We start from the raw sequence: 21,330 nt of genomic DNA on the forward strand, positions 1-21,330 counted from the left end.
GCCGTATTTTGGGGAGAAAATTATTCCCACCCGGCTGAGCAATATTAATATATGTTTCCCCTGAGAATGTGTTCAGGTTGATTAATAGAATATAGATTTAAAGTGGGGAGCTGACTTGCCATAATGCTAACAATCATCACTTATGACTTTGCTTGTATTATTTCTACTATTTATGGATAGATTTATTTCAGGTTACTGGAAAAAAAATCGATGTCTGTAGCTAATTTGGTGCCTGTAGAAGAAAAAAAAACATGAAGTGAATCATTTTATCTTGCATAAATCTAAGTTCCGCTGCACTTTGCATTACACAATAAATGCACTTTTAGCCTACTATGATTTTGTTCTATTTCTACTACTTTTTTTGTTTCATTATGGTCTTGCACAAGAAAATTGCACTTAAACCCAGTTTATTTGCAGTTATCTTTTTTTCACATGGTTTTCCGTTTCCGGTGGGAATATTGTCCCGATTCCCACTGAATTGGTTTTGCACTACTGCACAGTAGAGACTGCATTCCCTTTTAAATAAACGTGCAAAAACATGGGATGAGTCTGTAGAAGGTGGTGAGCCTCAAGTTCTCCTTTAGGCTGCGTTTTCATTCCACATAGATTGCATCCTCCGATATTCCCTCGCTCACTCCCTTCGACAGAACTGGATAGGGTCTGACCCGTTGTCTTGGTTCCGTGAAGGGCGAGGGCAGAGGGGAAGGGGAACACCTTTCTGGAATGAAACACAGCCCTGGACTTATCTGGACACTTCCACACCAACATTTATATAACAAAAACACATATCCTAGCTATGTGCACCACTTTGCTATAAAATGTTTTGTCTCTTATCTCGGATCTTCTTTCCTGTCCATGTTGTTCCCATGTGGTAACTCTTCCCCAGTGTCTCTGTACATTAGACTGGTTTTGGCTAGAGCAAGGAGCGGGAGGAGGGAGAATGTGAGAGCTTACACCCGGGTCGCACTTCATATTAACCTCTGGTGGCTCTAAAACTGTGTATTCACATGGGGCTGACATGAACAGGCACAATGGATTTACAGTGTATAGCTACATCTTGTTCCACAGTATTTACATATTGAATAAGGTTGTGGCTTGCACAATGTAAAAGACTGGCAAATACACTAACAATTCCTCACATATAACTAGAATCAAATAACATTGTTATAGTCATTGTAACTACTATTTAAGAACATGTACCTACACTGTGGACAGTGCCTGTGTACAGGTAGTACTTACCATGTAATAGCACTGTTACAGAGCCACTCAATATGAGAGAACGGGACCCTAGTCAGTTTGTCTGAATCCGCCAGTTCTCTCTCATCAACCAGCCATGTTGAAAACACGTCCAGTACTCTGTTCAATGTCTGTGCACTAAAAGTCTTACTAAAACCTACTTGGAGGGAATGCCGTGTGGTTTTTATTTTTCTTCAGTTTGGTGTACTTCTACGGTACTATAATGCCTTTGGAAGTAATGTAATGTACTGTTACCTATACTAACCTGACTAGTGCATGGCCCACTGATGTGCACTGACACCCTCTGCATGGCACCTGTTGGGGAGCTGTTGGCTAGTGCTCACACCTGTGCCTGGGTATCACATGGCTCTGCTCTGCCACCTGTAGGTCCTAGCACCACCTGCCAAGAGGACTCATGTGCCAACATGGGCGTCTGTATCCAGCAGTGGGAGAACTACACCTGCGACTGCTCCATGACCTCCTACACCGGCACTCAGTGCAATGATCGTGAGTGCTGTTCATTGTCTATCTATACACACAAATGCACAGAAACGCATGCACGTTAAACACACACACACACACACACACTGTACATCAGTGGAGGGATGGCTACACAGAATAATGGCTGGAATGTGATATTAGCTCCACTCCAGTCATTATTATGAGCCGTCCTCTCCCCTTAGCAGCCTCCACTGCTGTACACACACACACACACACATTTTGGAGGATCCTCTGAAGACGTCTAAAGGTAATCGCTGTTTCTTTCCTTTCTGGGGTGTTTTCAGAGATTTCACAGCCACTAGTGGTGCTAGAGACAGTCCCTCATATTCTGACTAAAAGGGCTCAATTCAATCAAATCAACCATTGTAGTATTTACACAGTAATCAGAATTATTTAATGGAAACAGTTCTACCCAAGATGCCCTCTGTGTCAGGTAACCTATCAGGTGACCATAAGCTGACCTGTCACCTGACCTTAGAAAGATGCCCGACAAGCACACGTAATAGCCATTTTCCCAAAAGGTGTGTTCGAGTGGGCAGTAACCTTATAAACAGATGTTACATAAACATCCAATCTGATTGAATCCAGACCCAAGTCTTCTTAGAAAGTAGCGCACACTAAATGCCTCAGATGCAAATGTGAATACAAGTCCACCAGAGAGGCTCGGAGCGTTGAGCTTTACCTCGACATCGAGCTTCATAACGGGTGAGTCATTTACATTTCGTTGGCCTGCGCAAATCCATCGGTTTATCCATTAAATGACTCTCAAACATACACGAGAGGAATCTCTGTATAATGCAGCGCCAAAGGCCCCGTGGAGGCCGTGTGTTATTAAGTATAATATATTGTTGATGTTTGGTATTAGTCGGACTGTATCTTACTTAGATAATGGTTTCATCAAGGCTTGGGAAAGGCTTTTTAGCTACAAGGTCATGTTGGAGTAACACTAAGTCACCGATTCTGCCTCTGATGTCTGTGTCCCTCTAATTAACAACCGACTCAAGTGACAGTAAGTCTCAAGGAGGTTAAACGGTGTCTTTGAAAAGACGTGGGAAGAAGCCAAGTGTCATCTTCAAGTGCTATTATTTGGCTTACTATACAGTGTGTGTTGTATCTCTCTCCCTCATACCCTCACACTGACACTGACACTCTCTCACACTAACAATCAAACTGACACACACACTCACACTCACACTGACACAGACAGTCACTCACACTGACAATCAAACTCACACTGACACACACACACTCACACTGACACTCACTCACACTGACAATCAAACTGACACACACTCACACTGACACTGACACTGACACTGACACTCACTCACACTGACAATCAAACTCACACTGACACACTCACCCTGACACTCACTCACACACACTGGCACTCACTCACACTGACAATCAAACTCACACTGACACACACACTCACACTGACACTCACACTGACAATCACACTGACACACACACACACTCACACTGACACTGACACTCACTCACACTGACACACACACACACACTCACACGGACACTGACACTCACTCACACTGACAATCAAACTCACACTGACAATCACACACACACACACACACACACACACACACACACACACACACACACACACACACACACACACACTCACACTCACACTCACTCACTCACACTCATCACTCACACCCACACACACACTGACACAGACACTCACTCACACTGACAATCAAACTCACACTGACACACACTCACACTGACCTGACACTTACACTCACTCTTGCTGACAATCAAACTCACACTGACTCCCACACACACACACACTCACTCACACTGACACTGACACTGACACTCACTCACTCACACACACTGACAATCAAACTCACACTGACACACACAGACTCCCACTCACACTGACACAGACACTCACACACACTGACAATCAAACTCACTCTGCACACACACACACACTGACACAGACACAGACACTCAACACACACACTCAAACACACACGCACGCACGCACACACACACACACACACACACACACACACACACACACACACACACACACACACACACACACACACACACACACACACACAACCTCAGTCCTATGAGCTATGTCCACAGTAAAGCAGAGAGATGGTTATAGGTGATTGGCCTTTCTCTTTGGTTCTGTAGTGCACATCAGCCAAGTTGACCTTCTTATGATTTAAGACTGACAGGTGGAATTGTGCTCATTTGTTGTCTCTGTCCCATCCTTCCATCCCTCCCTGCTTCCCTCTCTCCTCCCCTCCCTCTTCTTTCCCTCTCTCCTCCCCCTCCGCTTCTTTCCCTCTCTCCTCCCCCCTCCACTTCTTTCCCTCTCTCCTCCCCCCTCCCCTTCATGACAAAGAGGTTTTGCCTTGTCGTATTTCCGCCAGCCACTGTATTAAAAGTGCGTTAGTGGAGATATGGAGTGACTTAATTAAATAATGCGAGGAGAGTAAATGCATGTGTCAGGTCTGCCAGTCCGCACAAATATCTGTCTTTCCCTCCGCTCTCCACTCTATCGGATAAGATGGGAAATTACCGGGAATGACAGGAAAAGACGTTGCCATGCTATTGCTGGGCACACACGCATGAACACACATACCACACACACATATGGTGTAAGCATGGTTGTGTGTGTTTGGCTGGGCTGAACCATTGATCTGAATGCCTCTGACAGTGACTAATGGGGGCCTAGTGAGCCAATTGACTGTTCTTTCTTTCATAATTACAACTCAAAATGCTCCCAATGATTTTAAGAGGCCATTTTTTTACTGGGCAGCCACAATGTTTCACCACCAGGTGGCATTACAGTATCATCCTGTTAGAGGTAGGACTGGGAAACAGAACCAGAGGACAGAGTCCAGCTGGAGAGAAATCAAACAAGCTCCCCTCTCCCACAGGCTTCGATAGATCTGAGTAATTCTCCCAGAATTCCATTGGATTGACTGAAATTATTCCACATTTAGATTTATTTTTCTTTCTTATTTTACAAACAATGTGTTTTTTTTCTCTTGTCCTTTTTGGATTTCATTTGTAAATGTACTGCAAAGGTTTCCTCATAAAAGTATGGCTAAATTTTGATTGATTTGTATTTTTATGTGTGAGAAAGTCGTAAGCGATGGATAGGTGGTTAACCTATTTACTTTCCCTTTTTTAATGAGCCTTTGGATTGAACATTCCAGTGGAGGATTAGCTAGCAGGTTTCTCCATTGTCTTTATTCTGTGGGCTATTGCTAATCCTGCTATTGTAGCGCTGCTGTTAATCTAAGAGGTGTGGGGTTTTAGACCTAGGGCCAGCTTATTCACCCTGGTTTGACCTGGAACCAGAGGTGTCGGGGTTACACACACACATATACACACATGCACGGATGCACACATGCACACATGCACTCGCAACCACACACTTTCTTTGTAAAAATCACAATACACATTTTATTTCAAGGACTCCTGTTCCTGGGCTGTTGTTGTGAGAGCTAGCCAAGGCCTCAGGCCCGTTGACAAGTCTCATTATTCAATGAATGTAATTAAATTAGTAGCTTGGCTTGTTATCATTTACCCCTCAAAGGTCACACTGGCATTGTTAATAGATAGGACAAAAAACACTCAGAAACCTGCACACAACCACACACACACACACACACACACACACACACACACACACACACACACACACACACACACACACACACACACACACACACACACACACACACACACACACACACACACACACACACACACACACCGCATGCATGCACATACACGCAAATATTTAATGGCATTCGAGTTTTCATCGTTTAATCACTTAGATTCTTTGTTGTGTTTGATAAGAATGCAGTTTGTATGTGTGCCTGCCTGCCTGTGTACAAACCTGCAAGGCGCTATGTCTATTTCAGATCCCACCATCATCACTTTACCTTCTGGCGACTCCACTTAGAATCTGTCGTTCCTCTGTGGGGGAAAACAACAAGCACAGATTCTCATTCCTTCTCGCTCTCTCTCTCTCTGTCCATCTTTCTCTCGTTCTCAGAAATGGTTTTGTATAATGGAGGCCATACTTTCTTGGAAGGTCATACATGACAAACTATGACACTTAAAGAGAATGTCACATGACGAATGTACAGTACACAGGCGCATGCAGGCACGAATGCGTGCGAGCACAGACTAACACACGTCTACCCATCTCTTCCTGACACACACAAGCGGTCTGTTGTTGCGGTGTCTATTGACAGAGAAGTTGCATCATCCGACAGTCCAACAACAGGAGATGTGTCTTCCCCTGCATTACCAGACACATCAGTCATGTGTACCCAGTCCCTACATAGCTATAGTAGCTAGCTACAGTACACCAGGCTAGGCAGTCACGTTGATTGAGCTATACTAATAAAAGAGTTGTTAGCAGCTCCATTGCCTGTTAAATGATCTTGCTGTAAATGAATGCCAGTACATTAGAGAGGGAACGGGCAGGGAAGTTGTGGAGACTGTGCGTGTGTTGCTGCCTTAGGTCTAGTTGGTAAGCGTGTGGCACTGGAAATGGCAAGGTTGTGGGTTCAATAGCGCTTTCTCTCTCCTCTCTCTTTCTCTCGCTGAGAGGTAATTTGAGGTGTCTGGACTCTCCGTTTGTGTGTTGAGTTCCCATTGGGACCAGACAGATATTGTAAGATGGCTGTAATTTCCTCTTCCGAGAAACAGGATTTCTGGGAAACTCCTCTCTCTTCCTCTTCCCCATGACCTCTCCTCTCTCTCTCTCTTTCCCTACTCTCTCTCTCCCTCTTCTCTGGTTCTCTGTTTAGACCATGATTACAGAGTTCAACTCCTTTAAAGATGGGGGGGGGGGATACATGATATGTAAAAACGTAGATTAATTCCACGTATAAGGTGGGAGAATCAATTTAAGGTTAATATGAAATAGTACTTCTTACAAAATTTGCCTTTGGGTGTTTTTTAATAGTTCTGTGTTTGGAATAAATAATATAATAAGCAAATAAACAGAAACAAGCTGCAGGGATGGGATATGTCTCGCTCTATTTCTCTTCCTCCATCTTTCTGGTATCTATTTATATTTTCTCTCTCTCTCTCTCTCTCTCTCTCTCTCTCTCTCTCTCTCTCTCTCTCTCTCTCTCTCTCTCTCTCTTTGTGTCTCTGTCTCTGTGTGCGTGTGTGTGTGTTTATGCTTTGTCTAAGATCTCCGTTAGATCTAGCTGTCTGAGCACATCTGAATGAATAGGGCCGTTTGGCTGAAGGATGGAGGGATAGAGAGATGGAAGAGTTGAGAGATGGAGATGGATCCCTCGTTTGGCTTCATATCCATCTTGCGGCTGTCGGGGCCTTATGATGGACCCTGACAAAAGATGAAGAGGTGTGATACGCAAGCAATGACCTCGTCTGAAAGGCCCGGAGAAAAGCAGGAAATGGATTTGAATAGGAGCAGGAATTATGACTGGGCATCTTATTCATGATGAGTGTTATGGGCTCCACCCAACAGAGAGAGGGGAGGGTGGGAGACAGAGATGGAGATTGGAATTGTTGACTATTTTATTTTCCTTTATGATTTGAGTAAGGGAGAAAGAGCCAATCATAGGAGGTGCATTGAGGGATGTCAGAACCCCTCTCTCAAAAATATATATGGCTTAATAGATCGATGAGAGTTTTCATTTATTCCAATCGACCAAGCAGGGCCTCTTTTTGTCAGTGGCGTAATATGTTATATATGGTGTGTGTGTGTGTCTGTGTGTGTGCATGTGTGTGCAAAGTGTCCAGATTTCGTCTAAAATCTTAGGTCGTTAATGCTCTCTTTGTCCTCCGTTATCTTCTACGATAAAGTGTCAGCTGTCACGCTCATTAAAATGGCCGTTCTCCAACCATATTGAATTAGCCCTATGTAGAAAATATTAAACAGCCATTTGTTTGCGGTGGCAAGGTGACCTTGGAGCAGTTAGAATGGTCCCTTCTCTGTGAGGCTGCAAGTTCCTCCATCCATCACCACAGTGTTTCTAGGAAGTAGAGAACGTAGAGAAATGATGAGATGTCTGGGTCCATAAACATGGCATATCGATATCTCTGTCCAGCCTGCCATAAAGTGATTTTAGATCATTTCTAATCACCACTGTGTGTATATATTGTCTTGTGTTTATGTGTGTGAATGACTGTGTTTAAGTACGCGTTGTGTGAATGCCTGTGTATATGTACGCGTTGTGTGAATGCCTGTGTATATGTACGCGTTGTGTGAATGCCTGTGTATATGTACGCGTTGTGTGAATGCCTGTGTATATGTACGTGTTGTGTGAATGCCTGTGTATATGTACGCGTTGTGTGAATGCCTGTGTATATGTACGCGTTGTGTGAATGCCTGTGTATATGTACGTGTTGTGTGAATGCCTGTGTATATGTACGCGTTGTGTGAATGCCTGTGTATATGTACGTGTTGTGTGAATGTCTGTGTATATGTACGTGTTGTGTGAATGCCTGTGTATATGTACGTGTTGTGTGAATGCCTGTGTATATGTACGTGTTGTGTGAATGCCTGTGTATATGTACGTGTTGTGTGAATGCCTGTGTATATGTACGTGTTGTGTGAATGTCTGTGTATATATACGCATTGTGTGAATGCCTGTGTATATGTACGTGTTGTGTGAATGCCTGTGTATATGTACGTGTTGTGTGAATGCCTGTGTATATGTACGTGTTGTGTGAATGTCTGTGTATATGTACGCGTTGTGTGAATGCCTGTGTATATGTACGTGTTGTGTGAATGCCTGTGTATATGTACGTGTTGTGTGAATGCCTGTGTATATGTACGTGTTGTGTGAATGCCTGTGTATATGTACGTGTTGTGTGAATGCCTGTGTATATGTACGTGTTGTGTGAATGCCTGTGTATATGTACGTGTTGTGTGAATGTCTGTGTATATGTACGCGTTGTGTGAATGCCTGTGTATATGTACGTGTTGTGTGAATGCCTGTGTATATGTACGTGTTGTGTGAATGTCTGTGTATATGTACGCGTTGTGTGAATGCCTGTGTATATGTACGTGTTGTGTGAATGTCTGTGTATATGTACGTGTTGTGTGAATGCCTGTGTATATGTACGTGTTGTGTGAATGTCTGTGTATATGTACGTGTTGTGTGAATGCCTGTGTTTGAAACTCTTCTTTCTCTGACTGAAATAGATTAAGCTGGTGTGACTCAAGAGTGTTATCAGATTTCACCAGTCGCTCCTCGTCCGAGTTTGAAAGGCTGCTCTCTGTCGATAATGAGGTGTTTTTGTGGGGTTCGGTTGTTTTTTTTGTCAGTCTCTAGCTGTGGTTGTTTCGCTTCAGTTCATTTGTTTAAATGGAATTGAAGCCGCCGCGATGGCATGGTGTGGCATGAAATTAATTTGAGCAAACTCTCTGAAAGCGATCGCCGATGTCAATACCGGCCAGATGAATTCCGAGTGACATTCACAGAATTACACATGGATTATAATTACGAATAACATCGATTGAATCCCCCCTCCACACCTCCCACTCCCTCCACCATTGCTTAAACTGTGGAAATTAATTTACAGATGTCACAAACACATTGTTGAAATATGTTGTTAAACCATGGTGTTGATGCAGTCAAAGCCTTTCTTGTTTTCACTCAACGATTTCCCATACATACAATGTACAGTTGAAGTCGGACGTTTACATACACTGAGGTTGGAGTCATTTTTCAACCACTCCACAAATTTATTGTGAACATACTATAGTTTTGGCAAGTCGGTTAGGACATCTACCTTGGTCATGACACAAGTAATTTTCCAACAATTGTTGACAGACAGATTATTTCACTTATAATTCACTGTATCACAATTCCAGCAGGTCAGAAGATTACATACACTAAGTTGACTGTGCCTTTAAACAGCTTGGAAAATTCCAGAAAATTATGTCATGGCTATGAAGCTTCTGATGGACATCATTTGACATCATTAGAGTCAATTGGAGGTGCACCTGTGGATATATTTCAAGGCCTACCTTCAAATTCAGTGCCTCTTTTCATGGGAAAATCACAAGAAATCAGCCAAGACCTCAGAGAAAAAAATTGTAGACCTCCAGAAGTCTGATCTATCCTTGGGAGCAATTTCCAAATGCCTGACGGTACTATATTCATCTGTACAAACAATAGTACACAAGTATAAACACCATGGGACCACGTAGCCATCATATCGCTCACGAAGGAGACGCGTTCCTTCTTCTAGAGTTGAACACACTTTGCGAAAAGTGCAAATCAATTCCAGAACAACAGCAAAATACCCTGTGAAGATGCTGGAGGAAACAGGTACAAAAGTATCTATATCCACAGTGAAACGAGTCCTATATCGACATAACCTGAAAGGCCGCTCAGCAAGGAAGAAGCCACTGCTCCAAAACCGCCATAAAAAAGACAGACTACGGTTTGCAACTGCACATGGGGACAAAGATCGTACTTTTTGGAGAAATGTCCTCTGGTCTGATGAAACAAAAATAGAACTGTTTGGCCAAAATAGAACTGTTTGGCCATAATGACCATCGTTATGTTTGGAGGAAAAAGGGAGAGGCTTGCAAGCTGAAGAACACCATCCCAATCGTGAAGCACGGAGGTGGCAGCATCATCTTGTGGGGGGGGTGCTTTGCTGCAGGAGGGACTGGTGCGCTTCACAAAATAGATGGCATCATGAGGGATGGAACATTTTGTGGATATATTGAAGCAACATCTCAAGACATCAGATGTTAAAGCTTGGTCGCAAATGGGTCTTCCAAATGGACAAAGACCCCAAGCATACTTCCAAAGTTGTGGCAAAATGGCTCATGGACATCCAAGGTACTGTATTGGAGTGGGAAATCCCTGACTCACAAAGCCCTGACCTTAAATTTGTGGGCAGATCTGAAAAAGCATTTTACGAGCAAGGAGGCCTACAAACCTGACTCAGTTACACCAGCTCTGTCAGGAGGAATGGGCCAAAATTCACCCAACTTATTGTGGGAAGCTTGTGGAAGGCTACCCGAAACATTTGACCCAAGTTAAACAATTTAAAGGCAATGCTACCAAATACTAATTGAGTGTATGTAAACTTCTGACCCTCTGGGAGTGTGATGGAAGAAATAAAACCTGAAATAAATAATTCTCTCTACTATTATTCTGAAAGATCTGAGTTCAAATGTACTTGGCTAAGGTATATATATGTGTTACGAAAAACTAAGAGTGGTGGATGGAATCAGGCGCAGAGAGCAGGGTTCTGTTGTTTATCAAATTTATTACACCGGTGCAACCGAAAAATGAACACGCCAACACACAGGGCGTATATAGGTTGCCAGTCCAAAACAACAGGACAAAATAGACCTGAGAATAAAGATAAGAAAACAAATCACACCATCAAACACAGAGTAACAAAAAACAAGCCCGCACAAAATACCCAGCGGGCCTAGTGCCCTTAAATACCCTACAAACAAACCCTAATACAAAACAGGTGTACCCAATTAACCACTTACCAACACAAACGGAAAAGGAATCGATGGCAGCTAATAGGCCGGTGACGACGACCGCCGAGCCCCGCCCGAACAGGAAGAGGCACCCTCTTCAGCGAGGTTCGTGACAATATGTAAACTTCCGCTTTCAACTGTATTTGAAAACAGTTATATTATATATCATATTCTGTCACCTACAGTACCAGTCAAAAGTTTGGAGACCTACTCATTCAAGGGTTTTTCTTTATTTATACTATTTTCTACATTGTAGAATAATAATGAAGACAGCAGAACTCTAAATTACATATATGGACTCATGTAGTAACCAAAAAAATGTTAATCAAAAACATGATAATATTTCAAATAGCCACCCTTTGCCTTGATGTCAGCTTTGCACACTCTTGGCATTGCCTCAACCTTCTTCTTGAGGAATACTTTTCCAACAGTCTTGAAGGAGTTCCCACATATGCTGAGCACTTATTTTCTTTATATTGGGGTCATTTAGTAGTGGTTTCTTTGCAACAATTAGACCATGAAGGCCTGATTCACACAATCTCCTCTGAACATTTGATGTTAAGATGTGTCTGTTAGTTCAACTCTGTGAAGCATTTATTTGGGCTGCAATTTCTGAGGCTGGTAACTCTAATGAACTTATCCTCTGCAGCAGAGGTAACTCTGGGTCGTCCTTTCCTGTGGTGGTCCTCATGAGAGGTAGTTTCTTCATAGCGCTTGAAGGTTTTTGCTACTGCACTTGAAGAAACTTTCAAAGTTCTTGAAATGTTCCAGATTGACTGACCTTCATGTTTTAAAGTAATGATAGACTGTCCTTTCTCTTTGCTTACTTGAGCTGTTCTCGCCATAATATGGACTTGTTCTTTTACCAAGGTAGGGGTGTATACCACCGCTACCTTGTCACAACACAACTGCTCAATCACATTAAGTAGGAAAGACATTCCACAAATAATTTTTTATATAGGCACGCCTGTTAATTGAATTGCATTCCAGGTGACTACCTCATGAAGCTGGTTGAAAGAATGCCAAGAGTGTGCAAATCTGTCAGCAAGGCCAAGGGTGGCTACTTGAAGAATCTAAAATGTAAAATAAATTTGAATTTGTTTAACACTTTTTTTGGTTACTGCATGATTCCATATGTGTTATTTCATCATGTTGATGTCTTCACTATTATTCTACAATGTATAAAGTAGTAAAAATAAAGAAAAACTTTTGACAGGTATATTATCCCAATCTATTTCCTGGTTTAATTTGTAAGCCTAAGTCGTCAATAAACTGGCATTGTTACAGCATTGGATTGCTTACAACACCTCCACCAACAAGCATGCTGTATGTGTTTGTCTCTGTCTCCCAACTTCCCTCTATACACCACAACAGCCTGATGACTTTGCTGCAGAGACGTGTGTGTTTGCTCCCTTCGCCATTGTCCTGCCATTGTGTGTGGCAGTGCAGTGAGAAAGGGTTTTGGGAAAATAAAGGCAGCAGGACTTTTGGAAAGCAGTTAATTAGTGTAGAAAAGAGACCATCAATCGAGGGGCGGACAGATTGAGAGATGGTTGCTGTTGCGCTCCCCTACTGTCTCTCGCTCACCTTCTCGTTCGCTTTCTCTCAAGCTCCCTCTTTCCAACTTTGCTTTCTCTATACCTTTCCTTCTCACTCTTTTTCTTGCGTTTTCTCTTTCTTCTTTTTTTTGCTCTACATTTCCTTCTCTCACTCTCTCCCATATCTCTCTCCTCTTCCTCTCTCGTTCTTTCTCTCCTTGTCTATTTCTCTCTCTTGCCTTCTCTCTTTGTTTCGCTTCGTTCACATGCACTCGTTCCCCACAGCACACAAAGCCAATGCCACTAAACTAGGACACAGATATAATTAAGACAGATAGGGTTTGGGGAACGGTACACACTTAGAAACAAGGGTTCCGAAAGTTTTTTTTGGCTGTCCACATAAGGGAACCCTTTTTGTTTCCAGTTGGAACCATTTTTGGTTTTAGGGAGAACCCCTTTCCATGTAGTACCCTCCGTGGAAGGGTTTGTACATGGAACCCAAAAGGGTTATTCAAAAGGTTTACCTATGTGGACAGCCAAAGAACCCTTTTAGGTTCTAGATAGCAGCTTTATTTCTGAGAATGTAGTATTATTGTATGTACCAGCCGACAACAGATTGGGAACGGCTGAGAGCTTCAGCGTTCATATGTGCGTCTCTCTTCCTATTAAGTAATTTCATGTCAATAGGAGCTGAAGGCATGACATGGCAAGAAGAGCAAGTGACTCTGTAAACGGTGTGCGTAAACATTGTTCCTCTGTGGGGCCTTACATCAAGTGGATACACATGTACACTTTCTTCTTCTTAGAAATATTCATCAAAACGTCTTCCGTCTTCCTTTCTGTGATCTCAATTGGCTTTCATTTTATACAGTAGTACACAGTAGCCACTCCTTGCTGACAGCAACCGCTACTAGTCCCGGTACACTGTTATGATGACTGTGTAGGTGAGGGGTTGATGAAGCACCTCTATACAGTCCCATATTGAGCCACTTGCCCTTCCTTAGTCACTCTAAAGCCAATTAAGTTCCCTGATGCGGTCCCTGACACCACACCAGTGCTATGCCTCTTTGTGCTCGCTACACAGTCGGGCTCCGTCTTCCTTTATAAATGCCTGTCTCCACCTGAGCCATCCACGCTGAAGACTCTCTCAGGACTCTTCTTCTGCCCCTATCGCTGCTTCAGTTAAACAGTATACTACATATGTATACTGGTAACTAATGAGGTATATCTCCTTCAGTTATACAGTATACTACATATGTGTACTGGTAACTAATGAGGTCTATCTGCTTCAGTTATACAGTATACTACATATGTGTACTGGTAACTAATGAGGTCTATCTGCTTCAGTTATACAGTATACTACATATCAGCTCAGTGTGGTACAGGTTTAATCTTGAAGTTTAGCTGTTTTGTCCTCTGCTCCCAGGAAAATAATGTATTCTAGGACAGCCATTCATGTATACTGAACAAAAATATAAACACAACATGTAAAGTGTTGGTCCCATGTTTCATGAGCTGAAATAAAAGATCCCAGGAATGTTCCATACGCACAAAGAGCTTATTTCTCTCAAATAATTTTCTGAAATGTTGTTTACATCCCTGTTAGTGAGCGTTTCTCCTTTGCCAAGATAATCCATCCACCTGACAGGTGTGGCATATCAAGAAGCTGATTAAACCGCGTGATTATAACACAGGTGCACCGTGTACTGGGGACAATAAAAGGCCACTCTAAAATGTGCAGTTTTGTCACACAACACAATGCCACAGATGTCTCAAGTTTTGAGGGAGCGTTCAATTGGCATGCTGACTGCAGGAATGTCCACCAGAGCTGTTGCCAGAGAATTTCATGTTAATTTCTTTACCATAAGCCGCCTCCAATGTCGTTTTAGAGAATTTGGCAGTAGGTCCAACCCGGCCTCACAACCACGTGTAACCACGCCAGCCCAGGACCTCCACATCCGGCTTCTTCACCTGTGGAATCTTCTGAGACCAGCCACCTGGACAGCTGATGAAACTGAGGAGCATTTCTGTCTGTAATAAAGCCCTTTTGTTGGGAAAAACTCATCCTGATTGGCTGTGCCTGGCTCCCTAGTACAATTGACGGATATCCTTATATGAACAGTAATCGTTGAAATTGTTGCATGTTGCAATTTATTTTTTGTTCATTATATTTATTGTTGTCATTTAATGGTAAATGTGTAACTGTACAATATAAACTTCAAAGCTGAAACACAAAACAGGAATACACATAAAACTGGCGAATCTACTACTTTCACTTCTTTGCTTTAGGTTTTTATTAGATTTTTAAGCGAAGAAATATATTCCAAAATAGTGTAGACTAAGCTTTGGTTCAGAGGCTTTACAGTACTTTACCATGGAAATTGTTCAATACTAATTTCTGATTGGCTTGAAGGGTATTCTAGAGGTATTCTAGAGGTATTCTAGAGGGACGCGTTGTGTATTCTAGAGGGAAATAATGCACAGTTTACTGTATCAGCATGGCAGAATTCAATAGCTGTAGTTAATTCTTACATGTTCGATGTTTGAGCTGCTTTTGAAAGAAAAAGTCCAAATTGAAAACATTATTGGCAGTGGCATCATTAGGCCTGGGCTTCTGGGGCTTCAGCACTGGAGGATTTTCATCCATCCTCAAACCTTTTGATAGGCTATCTAAAGTCAAAAGCAGGTTGCACACCAGCTGGCTGAAGCTAATTGGCTAAATAATTTGACTAAGTCTTTCCACCTGCAAACACACACACACAAGACACCCACATCAAACCACACCCCGAAACAACTCACGTTGGAGTTCAGTCATGTCCGCTAGCATTTCTTGATGAACCAAATCTAAAACGAGGCCAAATCAAGAAGTGTAGTTGCCCTTTAAAATGAACTAATGCACCTCTACCTTGCTAACTTACAGATGAGCCAAGGAGGACAGATGAGAACAGTAGGCCAATGGAGCTCTTAGAACAATGGTAGGGAAGAGGATGATTTAGGTGACCCAGTCACAGGCCCAAAACAAGTTGAGTTACTCCTGTATCCCCTTGACCGTATTGGATTGCAAAACTAAAGAAACACACCAGACAAGACACAGAGACAGCAACAGAGATGTAGGATATGATGGAGAGAGACACCAGACAAGACACAGAGACAGCAACAGAAGAGTTTGATATGGTGAAGAGAGACACCAGACAAGACACAGAGACGGCAACAGAAGAGTAGATGATAGAGCGAGACACCAGACAAGACACAGAGACAGCAACAGAAGAGTAGTATATGATGGAGAGAGACATCTGTCTGTTCACGACGTTGACATCAGAAAACCGCTCGGGCCACACAATGCCATACACATGGTCTGCGGTTGTGATGTCGGTTGGGCGTATTGCCAAATTCTCTAAAAGGACATGGAGGAAACTTATGGTAGAGACATGAACATTCAATTCTCTGGCAACAGCTCTGGTGGACATTCCTGCAGTCAAGCATGCCAATTGCACGCTCCCTCAAAACTTGATACATCTGTGGCATTGTGTTTTGTGACTAAACTACACATTTTAGAGTGGCCTTTTATTGTCCCAGCACAAGCTGCACCTGTGTAATAATGATCATGCTGTTTAATCAGCTTCTTGATATGCCACACCTGTCAGGTGGATGGATTATCTTTGCAAAGGAAAAATTCTCACTAACCGGGATGTAAACAAATTTGTGCACAAAATTTGAGACTAATAAGCTTTTTGTTTGTATGGAACATTTCTGGGATCTTTTATTTCAGCTCATTAAACACTTTACATGTTGAGTTTATATTTATATTCAGTGTAGCTTTATTTATTTGCACAAATTTTAAGAGGTGAAATTCAGACAGTGAAAAAGTAAAACATGGTTTACAAAAAAATTGCAGGTGACGTAAAAAAAGCCTGTGAAATTACTAAATAAAAATAAAATGTACTTTTCATTTCATTTTACTTGACTTACTTTTACAACCAGGACAGGACGAGAGAGGAGAGTAGACAAGAGACTGCAACATGTAATACTAAGAGACAGCAACATATAATACTAAGAGACAGCAACAGAAGAGGGTAGACAAGAGACAGCAACATGTAATACTAAGAGACAGCAACATGTAATACTAAGAGACAGCAACAGAAGAGGGTAGACAAGAGACAGCAACATGTAATACTAAGAGACAGCAACAGAAGAGGGTAGACAAGAGACAGCAACATGTAATACTAAGAGACAGCAACAGAAGAGGGTAGACAAGAGACAGCAACATAGAATACTAAGAGAAAGCAGCATACAACCCTGCACCCCACTGCTGGCTTGCTTTTGAAGCTAAGCAGGGTTGGTCCTGGTTAGTCCCAGGATGAGAGACCAGATTCTGCTGGAAGTGGTGTTGGAGTGCCATTAGGAGGCACCTTTTCCTCTGGTATAAAAAAGTAAATATCCAAATGCCCCAGGGCAGTAATTGCCCTGTGCAGGGTGCTGTCTTTCGGATGGGACGTTAAACGGATGCCCTGACTCGCTGTGGTCACTAAAGATCCCATGGCAATTATCATAAGAGTAGGGGTGTTAGCCCCGCTGTCCTGGCTAAATTCCCAATCTGGCTATCATACCATGATGGCCACCTAATCATCCCCAGTTTGCAATTGGCTCATTCATCTCCTCTCCCATGTAACTATTCCCCAGGTTGTTGCTGTAAATGAGAATGTGTTCTCAGTCAACTTACCTGGTAAAATAAGGGTAAAAAGGAAAGAAGAGGGCAGACTAGAGAGGCAGCAACAGATGATACAAAGGAAGCGATGAAGAGGCATTGGGACTGTAACCGAAAGGTCACTGGTTTGAATCCCTGAGCCATCTAGGTGAAAAATCAAAGTGCCCTTGAGCAAGGCACTTAACCCTATTTGCTCCTGTAAGTTGCTCTGGATAAAAGCATCTGCTAAATGTAAAAAATATGAGAGAGTTGGAGGGAGGGTGTGTGGGTACTGTGGGATTCTTAAATCAGTTTGCTCATTTAACAGGTCAGAATTTGTTTGAAGTTGTTGAATGGTTTTAGGCAATACACTTTAGATGTATGTGTTCCAGAGTAGAGAGACCCACAGTAGCTACTGTAATTGAGTACTGGCAGTGGCAGGTGGGAAGGTGCAAGTTACCTGAAGACGATATCATCTCTTAATGTTCTAATCTCGCAATGTTCATCTCAATGTGCACGATATTCATGCATTTAGCTGTTGAAATTCCTTTTTTTTTTTCTTGTGGGGAGAATGCCCCCGGACGCCCCTACTGGTTTTGGGCTAAGCCCCTAACATCTTCAAATGCTATAAACGCTTACATAGCAGAGGTCTTGAATGTTACAGTGATTTATATTAAGCAGCCATGGAAACCAGTGGAATACAGACAATGTGCGTTGAAAATCAAACACTAATTTCCCGCACTTGTATTTTGTCTTTGCATTGCGATTTATGACTTCAAAGGATTTAAAGATGAGTCATTGATATGGTTTTGCACGGTGATGTAGTCCTTTTGTTATATATTTTACTGTAACATGGGCCTAGACCCATAAAAAGTCAGAGTAAAGAAAAGATAGTGAAAAAAACTATAAAACTCCAAACATCCCATTCCATGCAACTGTTTTCTATTATCCATCCAAGGACCACAGTGTTCTTCACCAATTGGAATAGAAAGCCCATATATTTCTTCCACAATGTGCCTGTAGTGTTCAGTTTGGCTGTGTTTAATGTTGCATCTTCCCTCTGCTCCTTATTATGGGGCTCTCTTTCTGGCCTGGCTTGATTAGTCTGCTTTACGTCCTCCACAGGCTAATTAGCAGTTTAGTGTCAGAGCCTCTGAAAACTGTGTTTGGGCTTAAACATGACTCTTCAACGAAGCTCTAGAAATACATATAATTTGAGTCCAAATACTTACACTGTAACAGAACTCGCAGTTTCTTCGATTTGAATGTTATAGATATGGTGTTAAAAGTGATTGGGCTACTTGTAGGGAAAATGATCAGAAAATATACTTTTAGAGACTTTAGGTAAATGCAAAACAGCGAACAGAGATATTTCTTCATTCAGAGAGAGGACAGGGTTGATCCTTCTTATTTGGCTATCTGCTTCCTTGCCTGTTCCAGCTCTGCGTCAGTCCCCACTGAGGACAGATTTACTTCAGACAGTTTAACGGTCACCCGTTCTGTGCCGGGTCCTGATAATGAGTGTGCTGTCATTAGTAGAGCTCTACTGAGCTCGCTCACTAAAAGGCCAACTGCTCTGAGTAATTAAGAAGGTGTTCATGCTCTTTACAGCATCTTACCTTTTGATCTCGCCCTATACTACTTAACCTGAACAAAGGGGCCATCAGAACCTCTCAATGGCCTCAATGGGTTCCTTTACTACTTCCCCTGACAAGGACAGCGGGGTATGGATACCCTTTGCATAACAATGGCAGGGTTCTATTAAGCTATATGGAATTGTTTTAAGAAGGTCATACCAAGGATCATTTAGCTATTTGATTTTGAATTTTAAGACCCCTTGAAGTATATAAAAATATATATTTGATGAAACATTTTATTTGACCTTACCAAACCTATTGAATAACAGATTCACTACATGGAACAATGGATAGTCCCCAAAACATAATCTAAAGGAAGTTTGTTCTGAAGTGTCTGTCCTATATCTTAGAGATATAAGAAAGATCAATAAATATATATATTTTTAAACCATATATTTATAGATGTGAAGTTGGGAGTTGAAAGATTAAGAAAGATCAACGTGAGCTCCTCAGAGCTCCGGTTTACCTAAGCAGAGTGTGTTATAACAAGTCTATTTGATACTTATGGACCCTTCTAGAGGATGATGTAATATATATATATATATATAATCTCATTGATATCAGATGTCACAATATCAATATATTTAGCTGTTAACATCATCCACATGCCAGATAGCCGGTCTTCAGACCTCGTCAAACAGGGATGAATTATTGTATAAATAATCATTTAGCATCCATTGACAGCCTACTCTTTGTTAGACACAGAATATATGGCTGAGTTCACATGTTTTTTTTTCCAAGGATGTAGTGGAACAAGTTAAGATGAAAGCGGCTCTTCCCCCTCCAGTATCATGTCACATTAATAATTGAGGAGGCAAAAAAGGGAGCTTGATTCAGTTAACCTCGTGAGTTATTTATTGTGTTTATAAGATGACTGTCATGTTTGCTAATATCTCGTTGAGCCAGCCATGGCAAAAAAAAGGGGGATTTCTTCAGAAGTTGCTTTAGGGATGTGGGTTGAGGTTCAAACTGACAGTGAGTCAGGGAATGCTGGACTGTTTTTTGACTCCAGTGCACTTGAACATTTCCTATCCTGGTAATTCATCTCTTTAAAGGGGCAATCTTCTTACAATTACAAAGTTCACCCCACCACTGTTTCTGTAAACAGCTGAGGGTTGAGGCTGGAGAAATGTAACCAAATCAAATTTTATTGGTCACATACACATGGTTAGCAGATGTTAATGCGAGTGTAGCGAAATGCTTGTGCTTCTAGTTCCAACTATGCAGTAAAATCTAACAAGTAATCTAACAAATTCACAACAACTATCTTATACACACAAATACACACACATGTAAAGGGATGAATAAGAATATGTACATATAAGTATATGGATGAGCGATGGCGTGCAGCATAGGGAAGATGCAGTAGAATACAGTATATACATATGATATGAGTAATACAGGATATGTAAACGTTGTTAAAGTGGCGTTATTTAAAGTGACTAGTGATACCTTTTTTAAGTCAGTTTATTTAAGTAGCCAGATATTTGAGTCTGTATGTTGGCAGCAACCTCTCCATGTTAGAGATGGCTGTTTAACAGTCTGATGGCCTTGAGATAGAAGCTTTTTTTCAGCCTCTCGGTCCCAGCTTTGATGCACCTGTATTGACCTCTCCTTCTGGATGAAAGACAATACTGTGCAGTCGTATTCATCGACCTGGCCAAGGCTTTCGACTCTGTCAATCACCGCATTCTTCTCGGCAGACTCAACAGCCTTGGTTTCTCAAATGACTGCCTCGCCTGGTTCACCAACTACTTCTCAGACAGAGTTCAGTGTGTCAAATCGGACACACTGTTGTCCAGACCCCTGGCAGTCTCTATGGGGGTGCCACAGGGTTCAATTCTCAGGCCGACTCTTTTTCTGTATGCATCAACGATGTCGCAGACGACACCATTCTGTACACTTCTGGCCCTACTTTGGACACTGTGTTAACAAACTTCCAGACGAGCTTCAATGCAGTACAACTCTCCTTCCGTAGACTCCAACTGCTCTTAAATACAAGTAAAACTAAATGCATGCTCTTCAACCCATCGCTGCCCGCACCTGCCTGCCCGTCTCGCATCACTACTCTGGACGGTTTTGACTTACAATATGTGGACAACTACAAATACCAAGGTGTCTGGTTAGACTGTAAACTCTCCTTCCAGACTCACATCAAGAATCTCCAATCCATGATTAAATCTAGAATCTGCCTCCTATTTCACAACAAAGCATCCTTCACTCATG

General features: G+C 42.1%; 1 protein-coding gene across 1 annotated transcript in view; it reads left to right on the top strand.

The window, feature by feature from the left end:
- LOC118362807 (neurexin-3a) overlaps positions 1-21,330 on the top strand; it is a gene marked incomplete at its 3' end in the record, with an annotated part of 338,958 nt that overhangs the window by 182,700 nt on the left and 134,928 nt on the right. Inside the window, exon 19 of the mRNA XM_052510632.1 lies at positions 1,624-1,743. Within this exon, the coding sequence (XP_052366592.1) occupies positions 1,624-1,743 (120 nt within the window). The remainder of the gene's footprint in view (positions 1-1,623; positions 1,744-21,330) is intronic.

The sequence above is a fragment of the Oncorhynchus keta genome, unplaced genomic scaffold (assembly GCF_023373465.1).
Source record: "Oncorhynchus keta strain PuntledgeMale-10-30-2019 unplaced genomic scaffold, Oket_V2 Un_contig_5916_pilon_pilon, whole genome shotgun sequence".
NCBI lineage: Eukaryota > Metazoa > Chordata > Actinopteri > Salmoniformes > Salmonidae > Oncorhynchus > Oncorhynchus keta.